The sequence below is a fragment of the Theropithecus gelada genome, chromosome 2, assembly GCF_003255815.1.
Source record: "Theropithecus gelada isolate Dixy chromosome 2, Tgel_1.0, whole genome shotgun sequence".
Lineage (NCBI taxonomy): Eukaryota > Metazoa > Chordata > Mammalia > Primates > Cercopithecidae > Theropithecus > Theropithecus gelada.
The window spans coordinates 49,765,934-49,777,046 of record NC_037669.1 but is presented as its reverse complement, the minus strand read 5'-3'; the positions used below and the strand labels follow the sequence as shown (position 1 = coordinate 49,777,046).

The 11,113-nt window shown below is 44.8% G+C and overlaps 1 protein-coding gene across 1 annotated transcript in view; it reads right to left on the bottom strand.

Moving 5' to 3' along the window:
* The window catches only part of RBSN (rabenosyn, RAB effector), a 29,016-nt gene continuing 17,903 nt past the window's right edge, over positions 1–11,113 (bottom strand). The window contains exons 8-13 of the mRNA XM_025377639.1: positions 10,621–10,691; positions 7,816–7,902; positions 6,785–6,887; positions 5,323–5,427; positions 3,400–4,638; positions 1–3,320 (exon numbers count right to left, since the gene is read on the bottom strand). Of these exons, the coding sequence (XP_025233424.1) occupies positions 3,487–4,638; positions 5,323–5,427; positions 6,785–6,887; positions 7,816–7,902; positions 10,621–10,691 (1,518 nt within the window). The 3' untranslated portion in view covers positions 1–3,320; positions 3,400–3,486. The remainder of the gene's footprint in view (positions 3,321–3,399; positions 4,639–5,322; positions 5,428–6,784; positions 6,888–7,815; positions 7,903–10,620; positions 10,692–11,113) is intronic.

Genomic DNA, 11,113 nt, shown 5'->3' with positions numbered 1-11,113 from the left:
AACCTCTATCTCAGATTTTATTTTTTTTAAAAAAGGCTCCAATACAAGGCCCCAGAATAGTGCATGCAAATCAACGACCCTCAAAGTGACAGTCATTGTCAGATAACAAGCACAATCTGCTACAGTCTGTGACCTGGTAAAGAGACCACCTTTTCATTTTGAGTCCCATCACCAACTATGACAATGTCCAACCTACTGCACAGCTCACAATGACTCAGAGATACATTTTAGTATCTGAACAGCAAAGACATATTGAGCTGCAAGTACAATGAGTAAGTATCCTTAGTGTATTAGACAGGGGGAAATACAAACAAGGCATAAAAGGGAAAAGCCAACTTCATCTGATGCCTGAATCCCTAAGTCTCTTCTATCTTTTCTCATGATCTGTGTTTAGGGAGATCTGCTATGCCGTATCAAGACCTTGCTCATTTGGTGATGAGATGGGGCTATTTGCCTTGGAAGACTAAAGGAAGGGTGAATATTCACATGAGGTAAGAACTTGAAGTTGTGGTTACAATACATTGGCCAAGTTTTCCCTGCTGTCAACCCATCTCTGTAACTCCAACTTTGTGCCTGCATGAATTCTGCGACATGGTACAGCTGATGGGTAGAGAATTCTAACTCCTGTGATGTATATATTTACAGGAGAAGATAATCATGGAAGAATTAAATGGAAGAATTCATAGAAGAATACAGCCATGGATAAACTTAATCAAAATAATATGATTTTAGTTTGGTTTAGTATATTCAATGAGTCAGTTTTGTTTGTTTTTCGTGAGATGGAGTCTTGCTCTTCTCACCCAGGCTGGAGTGCAGTGGTGCAATCTTGGCTGACTGCAACCTCCGCCTCCTAGGTTCAAGCGATTCTTGTGCCTCAGCCTCCCTGAGTAGCTGGGATTACAGGCGTCTGCCACCACGCCCAGCTAATTTTTGTATTTTTAGTAGAGACGAGGTTTCACCATGTTGGCCATGCTGGTCTCAAATTCCTGACCTCAGGTGATCCACCCGCCTCGGCTTCCCAAAGTGCTGGGATTACAGGCATGAGCCACTGCACCCAGCCGGGCCTTTAAAAATAGGTTCAAAAAATGTTTCTTGTGTGTTTCTCAATGCTTTTAGTTACTTACAGATTGTTACCTGAGGTGATTTGAGGGAAGGGGTATGTTTAGTGAATTAGTGTTAATCAAAATCACTAGCTAATTAAAAGAGAAATGTTCTCACAAGAAAAATAATTATGATGGAAAGCAGCAATTAGCTTCTGAAACTACCTGCTTTTCAGTTCATCCTCTTTTCAGAGAAATGAGAGCCTAAGCAGGGAGGAGCCTACTGGCCATCTGGGAAACCCTCTGGAGTATCAGAGAAATGTCATGGGCCTCAGGGAAGAAAAGAGGCCTGTACCAGGCAACATCTTAGATGCCTGGTTGCCAACTTCTCAAAACAATCCATAACCACCAGCAGGGCTGGTAACTGGCTGACATTCGTTAACCCACTCGTATGGCTGTTTGTGAACAGATCCCAAATGCAAAGGGTCCCCACTCCCCGTCTCCACACCCTATACAAGACCTTTTCATTCAACCAAAAGGATAAGAAATGTGATACAGAAATGTGAACATCAACACAAATACAGATTATTTTTTCATCAAGAGAGTTCAAACATTCCCATTATCAAGAGGGATCTTCACCAGAATGTAACAAAATTAATTTCAGCTCTCACACCAGTAACCAGTGAAAGTATGGCCTAAAGCTAGTTACAGGGCATAAAGTGACCAGTGGTCAGTTACTGTTCATTAGTTAAGATGAGTAACTGCAGAAACTCCACCCAGAGCTGAGCACATGTGGCTATCATGATGTCAGATGTCAGTTAAGGGTTATGTTCCTGTAAACCAAAGCACCAGAGCTAAATTAACAATTTCCCTTTCTGGTCTTAATTGACTAATAGTTAAGTACTGTGGGTGCTACCAGCACGATCCTGGGTTGTGCTTCTTCAAACATTTCAGTTTCTTAATACTAACGTTGGTAATAAAACATCTCATCAGGGCGGGCACAGTGGCTCACGCCTGTATTCCCAGCACTTTGGGAGGCCAAGATGGCAGATCACTTGAGGCCAGGAGTTCAAAACCAGCCTGGTCAAAACGGTGAAACCCCATCTCTACTAAAAATACAGAGATTAGCCAGGCATGGTGGTCCACACCTGTAATCCCAGCTATTCAGGTGGCTGAGACACAAGAATCACTTGAACTGGGGAGGTGGAGGTTGCAGTGAGCTGAGATCATGCTACTGCACTCCAGCCTGGGCAACAAAGTGAGACTCTTGTCTCAAAAAAAAAAAAAAAAAAAATCTCATCAGTGCCCCAGGTCAGAACACAATGAACCAAAAGGGAAGAAGGCTGATCAAATAGCCTTGGAAATTACTTTAATTTAGCTTCTGACTCTGGGAAGCTTCCCTTCTTCTGATGATGTTTTGCAAAAGCTTCCAGATCACCGATTCCTAAATTAGAGACCAGGCCTTTTAAACAGACCCAGATCAGAGTAACTTTGCCAAAGCTCTGGAGGGAGATTTCTCCAATGACAGACAATTGTTCCATCAGAACAAGGGTGGGGAAACTCTTCTCACAAGTAATACTAGTATCAACCAAAAAGTTAACCACTCTTATTTTCTAAAAAGCTCAGGACCAGATTCACATTGATACCCTGCACTGGCAGCTTAACTTCCTGAAAGAGACAAAAAACAACTTAAACTGAGAAAATAGACCCTGGTGAAATGTTCCCATCACCCCACCTTAAAAAGAGGTGCTGGGCTCTCCTGGGTCTAAACTCTCCCCTTCATAGCAGCACTTCCCCCTGCTATTGTACAGACAGGAAGCGCAGAGCAGGGGAGAGGCGGCCCCAGGTGAAATGGAACTCACAGCCTACTAGGGATGGACTTCTGTCAGAGCAGAATATAGCTCAGTGGAATCTATCTTCTCTGTCTTGGCTAAAGAAGGGCTCTATAAAGGCTGCCCTATAATACTGCAAAAGGAACCAAGACTAGGCAGTAGTAAATAGACCCAAGAGGTACACAGCAGCCATTTCTGCCCTGGGCCCAACAGAGCTGCATTTAGTTATATCTCGATAGTAAAAATGTAAAGTCCCTTCAAAAGGGGTAAACCTCCAATTACAAAAGACAGTAATAATAAACAGGAAAAACAGCAAATAAATGCTGATTCTCCCTGTTCTAGTTTCTATTCTATTATTCAACTGTAGTGGAAACACCTCAAAGTGCACAACACAAAACAGCAGATTCCTGCCCCTCACCTGTGTGCATCTGACTTCTCACCCTGCCACCTTCCCCATCCACCCTGCCACCTTCCCCATCCACCCTGCCTGCCCTCTGTNCTGCCACCTTCCCCATCCACCCTGCCACCTTCCCCATCCACCCTGCCTGCCCTCTGTCCTGCTCCACTGGCTCCTGCCAGACCCCTGGGCCCAAAGGTGCCCTCTCCACTGCCGATCAGTCAGTGCCCCCCTTCTGCTTGGCCAGGGTGTGCTTCAGCTCCCGCAGGTTCTCTGTCAGCACCTCTACCTCATCTAGGCGGCCACACTGCTTGGCATCAAAGATGTATGCCTTGATGTTATCGATCTGCTGCAGGAGGAGCTCTTCCTCTATGGGCTCCTCAGCCTCCGGCCCACTGTCACTGTCCATCTCAAAGGGGTTGGTACAGGTGGGTTCCTCAAAGGGGTTGCCAGGAACCAGAGGGCTTGAGGGCCTCTGCTGGGGATGTTCATCTTCCTCGTTGAAGGGGTTAAGAGCTGGGCTGTCTGGCTGAATGAATGGATTCCCTGCCACTGCCTCCTCCTCCCCGTCCTCTTCCTCGAAAGGATTGTACTCTTTCAGCATGCGGGCTGAAGGGTCGAAGGAAACCCCTGCAGCAGGAGGACTAGTAGTGCCCTCTTCCATGGGGCTGGAGAGGTCTTCCTCATCAAAGGGGTTTAAGGAGGGCCCCTCATGTTGCTGTGGCATGCTGCTCTGGGTTAAGAGCTCCTGGCCAAGGGCTGGGGGCCCAGACCACACTCTGGTGGGCTGTTGAGTTGAGCTAGGTGAAGGGGTCTTGGGAGCTGTATTGTTTGGAACTGGGGAAGAGCCTAGATCCAAAGCATAAGCAAGGTGGGCGCGAGGCTCTCTGCTGGGCTCCAGCTGAAAAGGGCCGATTTCTCGGAAGTCCAGGGACCGAGTCCGTGTGTGCAGGGATGCCACCCGAAACTGCTCCCTTTCTCGTTCCAACTCCCGTTCACGCAGCATCTGCAGCTGTTCCCGCTGCAGGTCCTCCTCCTCAGCCTGCCTCCGGGACAGCTCGATGGCCTTCTCTGTCTGCTGCTGGTCATACTCGTCCTGCAGCTGCCGCAGGTTCTCCTGCAGGGTGCGCACTTCATCCGTGCGGCCCGCGGCCTTGGCCTGCCTGATGAATGATGTGATGTTGTGGATCTGCTGGAGGAGCGGGTCTGAGTCCTCACTCTGCCCCTGACCTCCTGACAGCGGGAGCCAGCCCTCAGCCTTTCTCAAGGGGGCAGAGCCCCTGCGGAGAGATGCCACCTCCCCGTTGGCTGCTCGAGAAGCCAGGCCACTCTGCCTTTCCTCAAGCCTTCGCTGAGACTCCAGGGCAGCCTGGGGAGAGAGCAAAGCAGAGAGAAGAAATAGTCACCATGCTGGCAGCTGTCACCAGCTGTCACCCACCCTCTGTTGTCCCTCTATCCCTGTGCCAGTGACACTCCAATTTCTCACCTCAGGACAAAGATATCCAACTGCTAAAATCAAGTCATGTTTTTGTGTATATGTGGGCAGAAGGGAGACCCTGATTTTCAAAAATAAAAATAAAATATAATGAATAAGTTAGGGCATCAGATTTTCTCTTTCTCTTAGATTCACAGGCCATATACTCTTCTTAAACCTCTGAGGTCTGTTCCCCTCATCTACACTGGAATCTCACACAGCGTTAAATACACATATAATTTTCTGTTTAATATTGCATATACCAATATGTTCTACAAGGAACTTCCTAATGTCTTGGTCCTCTGCAACTTCTGCCATAGGGAGAACTGTCAGTCTCTGTGATATTCTAGCCATGAGAGAATCAGCAGAAGCTCTGAAAGAAAAATAGGACCTGGGGAGAAAAACAATTATTCTAGTTCCCATAGATAAAAGTGAGGCTGAAACACAACAGAAGAAATATGCACATTTGAGAGAGAGGTTCTGATTCACTACAACCCCACACAACCTGGGAGCTCACGGCAGCCTCTGTGCTTGAGAGCCACAGGAGGAAGCGGGCCCCGTATCCCTGGCTTCACTCACTTGTCTCTCCATGGCCCTCTTCCTCTCCATTTCCTCCTTCCTTTTCTTTTTCAGTTCCTCAAACTGTTCTTTGGTTGGCAGTGACATCAAACCAAGCAACTTTTCCTGCAGGGAGTGACAGACAATTTTACACTTAAACCCTTTTAGAGAAAAAATGACCCTTAAGCCCCATGATGAGAGTTTGCTTAAGCTGAGCCACTCTGTTCTCCGAGAGTGACATCATTTGACAGCAGCCGGAAAGGAGCACACTCTTATATTGGGTGAGAGTCAACTCCAAATGGGCCTGCATTTTCCTCATGAAATGATCAACATCAGATATCCCAGTTATTCACCTGGCTCCAATGTTAGCTTCTCTATGAGGTCTTGTCCCTGCCCATCCTATTAGCAAACCTCAATCCCAGTCCTCTCTCCCACACTTCCTTGCTGTAAATTTCTCCACAGCACTTTTGCTATCTTATATACTAGATATTTTAGTTGTTTGTGATCTCTCCCCTTCTTTAGAACACAAGCTTAATGAGAACAAGAACACTGGTCTTTTTTGTTCACTATAGGACATCCAGCACCTAAAACACTACCTGGTATATAGAGGCGCTCAATAAATGATTGCTGAATAGAATCACTAATCAAAGTGAGGAAGGACCTACTTCTCTGTATTACAAAGTCAGAAAACTAACCCAACAGGACTCCATCTATTAGATCTCTTTGTTGGCTGGGGGCAGTGTGGTTCATGCCTATAATCCCAGCACTTTGGAGGCCGAGGTGGGCAGACTGCTTGAGCTCAAAAGTTTGAGACCAGCCTGGACAACATGGTAAGACCCTGTCCCTACTTAATAAAAGAAAAAAAAAGAAAAAAACACTTTGTTTTAATTAAAAAAAAAAAAAAGAAAAAAAAAAGATCTCTTTGTCAGGGAGCCCCAAGGGTGGTTAACTGTGACTCTCTCAGAAGGGGCCTTCACGGGTAGAAAGACACAATTCAGACCTAACCACTTAGGTTAGTCTGCCCTTAATCAGCTGTTTCCTCCCAGCTGATGGCTCAGGAAGTCTCTTAGGAGATTATCCTAAGGAAGAAATACTAAGTACCAGTATTACTATCACGGCAACAATTAACAGCAGCAAAAAATTAGTCTATCAAATGCTCAACTAAAGGAAAACGGTTAAAGAATGGCATATATAGTCAATATGCACTATTGTAAATACTGTATATAAAAAATACAAACAGGAAAAAAGAAAACATACCAGAATAATGAGTGATTGTAATGGGGACATAGGATTAAAAGTAGTTTTAGTCTTCTCTGAAATCCAGATTTTTCTCTAAGTGTGGCATCATGCATTCATAATTTCAAAAAATAATACAATGTATAAATAGGAAGTAAACAAGTCACTGGCATGGATCTGCCTCTGGGGAAGCAAAAGAGCAGGACAGGCCAAGCATGACATTTATGCCAACCCAGGATGGCTTTACCTGCACAAAAAGTGTAGCTGAGTATCTGATCATTCTCTGCAACCGCAAATTGCTTGGATGTGGTGGAGGGTCCTGGTTCAAGCCCAAGGTTAAGATCTTCTTACTGAATTGGAACAAACACATGAATATAATGAGCACTGCCAGCTTCAGAAACAAGGGTGAAAAGTATAACATCTGGAGTTGCCAGGCTTTCATGCCAGGAAGGTGTGTAAAGATGGGCAAGTGACTCCATCGAAGTTTCCTTGAAGGCAAAGCCCATTTCTTACCCTTTGGCCCTACACAGGCCTCAGCACAGGGCGCACAACACTGTCATGGAGGGACTGACTACACATGCAGAGCCAGCTTCACAGGTGAGCAACCTATGCAACTAGAAAGGACTGGCACTTCAAAGAGCCCTATGCTTAGTTTAATGCTCTGCTGTTAGTGTCTTTATTCTTAATAATTTTTGGACAGGGGACATGCATTTTCACTTTGTACCAGGCCCTGCAACTACGTAGCCCATGCTGTATGTCTGGATGGACAAAAGCGCCTCATCTCATTCTCCCTCTGAGTCACTGTACTTCCCATAAATCAAAGGGCTAATTTAACCCCAATGGCCAGTCCACAGTTAAAAAGCAGTTGTGGACTTGAGCACAGACACAAAGAAAGAACCCAAGTTTCTATCTTTGCTCCGCAACTTTTGCTATCTGTGACATGATTCCTCACCTTTGACACAGGATGTTAATCCCTACCTCACAGGGTAACTTCAGAATAAATGAGCTATTCTAGAGAAAACAGCCAGTGACTAGCACATGATAGGTGTCAATAACTAGCTCCTCTTTCTTTAACAATAACAAACATTAGAAATCCTTAATGAAACAAAAGTCACTGAGATGCATTAAGTGCCAGAGTTGGCCCCTTCCTTGCCCTCCTCCTCACCCACTGCCCCATCACCAGAAGTGTGAGTGAGTGCAGGTCTACTTTCGCCATTTCATTAGAACAGCATCTTCTCCATTCCACCAGCGGGCAGGATACCACTTAATGGACCTTACCTTAAAGCGTCTATCAGCTCATACACTTTCTGCACTTCCACTCGAAGGTCACTGGCATGTTCCAGACTGTAGGTTGTCTCCCCAGCACTAAGGAGAAACCACAGAGACACGTGACCTAAGTTTCATAGTGCAGACTGGCCAGCATAGTGTAGAAGGACGCTAAAGGTGTAAGGCCTCACAAAGGCAGGTAATTCTCTAAAGGTGGCATTTCAGACTTTTGGATATAATGCAGTGTCCATCTCTTGGAATGATGAATCAAGTGGAAGTGACGTTTCGATTTGCAGACACAATAGGGACAGACTCAGGTTGACGCCTCCAAGGACTAGCCCTTATGCTCATCACCAAAACAAATGCGGCTGAATTTACTCTGGCCTACTTTCTCTAAACAATTCCACTGCCTCTAACAAGATGTAAGAAGTGGTTTACTAAATCAGTTGGTTACATTAAAAGCAGAAAACTACTTGGCTTTTCTCGCTCGAAGGTACCCAAGGAGGTTCGAGACCAGCCTGGCCAACACGATGAAACCCCATCTCTACTAAAAATACAAAAATTAGCCAGACATCATAGTGGGTGCCTGTAATCCCAGCTACTCAGGAGGCTGAGGCAGGAGAATCGCTTGAACCAGGAGGCGGAGGTTGCAGTGAGCCAAGGTCGCACACTGCATTCCAGCCTAGACGCAGAACAAAACTTGGTCTCAAGAAAAAGAAAAGATATATATATATATACACACACACACACACACATATACATGGTTTTGTTTTAAACAAGGCACATCTACTGCTACATGCATTGCTTTAAATGTGGCAGAGAGGCAACACAGGTTTAAGACAAAGTCAGAAAACTCTGAAATTAATAACACTGGATACCATAATTAATTCTTTTCCTCTAGGTTGGGAAAACACTGCTGGGATCTGACTCTAGTAGTTAGCACTTCAACTTCTAGGTCACAAACACTAAGCTTCAGAAAAAGCCATGCCCTTAAACAGGGATCAGCAAATTTTTTCCATAAGGAGCCAAATCATAAATGTTTTCAGCTTTGCAGGCCACAAAGTCTCTGTTGTTGCTATTCAACTCTGTCGTGGTGGTGCAAAAGCAGCTACAACCAGTAATCAAACATGGGCATGGCTGTGTTCCAATAAAACTTTATGCAAACAGGTGGCAATAACTAGTATTGGTAAGGCTAAAAAGAAAGTGAAACCCTCATACACTGCTAGTGGGAATGCAAAATAGTGCAGTCATTCTAGAAAACGATTTAGCAACTCCTCTATGGAATGTTACTCTATGGTAATATATAGTTAGCATAAAACCCAGCAATTCCACTCCTAGGTACCTACCCGAGAGAAATGAAAACATGTCTACACAAAAACCATAAAAACTTGTACACAAATATTACAGAAGCATTATTTATGACAGCCAAAAGTGGAAAAATACCAAATGTTCAACAACTGATGGATCAACAAAATGTCACAAGTATCCACACAACGCATTCATACAGATGCAATGAAGTACTGATATATGCAACAACATGGATGAATCTTAAAAACATTACACTTTGTGAAAGAAGCCAGACAAGAGAGATTTTATATTTATGATTCTATTTATATGAAATGTCAAAAACAAACAAATCCATAGAGACAGGAAACAGATTAGTGGTGTCCAGGGAGATAGGGAAAGGGCAGTGGCTGCTAATGTATGGGGTTTCCTATTGGGGTGATGAAAATATTTAGAATGAAGACAGTGGTAATGTTCGCATAATTTTGTGAATACACTAAAAACCACCGAACTGTACACTTTAAAAGGGTAAAGTTTATAGTGTATGAACTACATCTCGATTTTAAAAAAGAAGCAGATGTTGGCCAAGGGCAGTGGCTCACGCCTGTAATCCCAGCACTTTGGGAAGCTGAGGTGGGTGGATCATGAGGTCAAGAGATCAAGACCATCCTGGCCAACATGGTGAAACCCTGTCTCTACTAAAAATATAAAAAAATTAGCAGGGCATGTTGGCGTGCGCCTGTAATCCCAGCTACGCGGGAGGCTGAGGCAGGGAAATTGCTTGAATTCAGGAGGTGGAGGTTGCAGTGAGCCGAGATTGCGCCACTGCACTCCAGCCTGGGCGACAGAGCAAGACTCTATCCCTCCCCCTGCCAAAAAAAAAAAAATATATATATATATATATTAGCTGGGCGTGGTGGTGTGTGCCTGTAGTCCCAGCTACTTGAGAGACTGAGGCAGGAGAATCACTTGAACCCGGGAGGTGGAGGTCGCAGTGAGCCGAGATCACGTCACTGCACTCCAGCCTGTCAACAGTGAGACTCTGTCTCAAAAACAAAAAAAAAGCAGATGTCAGGATACATTTGGCCCATGGGCTGCAGTCTGCCAGCCCCTGCTCTAATGGACATGCCTACTTTAAGCCCTGACACCTCAATGTGACACTCAAGTGGCGTCTACCCAGGCATGAGCATGAGACCCACTGCCCTTCCTCTGCTCTGTCCAGATGCTGCACTCAGCAGCAGTACCTATTGTCTGAGGCCCTTCCCAAACCTGCTCAGTCAGAATAGCCAAGGTCAACTGAATGTGGCTATCTTTTTACAAGCTCATGTGATGGTAACATGTACCCCACTAAAAGACAGACATGAAGGTGATTCTCTTCATAACAGCCAAAAGTGGAAAAAAACCAACTTCAGCTGGTCTCAGAAAAAAAGCACAGTTGAAGTTAAGATTTTCATTTTTGGCTACTGGAGAACTGACCTAAGATGCCAGAAAACAGTCACCACTGGATTAGAAAAACATAGATGAATAGCTTACTTTAATGATGCTGCCATCCTGATGTATTCTGGAGCTTTCTGGTCAACTTTCTCCATGCAAAGTCGTAATTTCTAAGAACAAAAACAAAGCGGTAAGTGGTATGCTCAAGATACAGAAAAGCCTACCCAGAAGCTAGGCTCCATCAATGGAGATATATAAATGTTCACTTTTCCAACATATTAATTGTTGTTATCAATTTCCTGATTTATAGACCTACTTTCCAAGCAGAAAATTTTGTAGGAAGGAAAGAAAGAGAGAATGGAGCTTCTGACCAGATGTTTTGTTTTGTTTTGTTTTTTGAGGAGTTTTGTTCTGTCACCCAAGCTGGAGTACAATGGCGTAATCTCCGCTCACTGCAACCTCTGCCTCCTGGACTCAAGTGATTCTCATGCCTCGGCCTCCTGAGTAGCTGGAATTACAGGTGTACCGCCACCACGCCCGGCTAATTTTTATATTTTTAGTAGAGACAAGGTTTTGCCATGTTGGCCAGGCT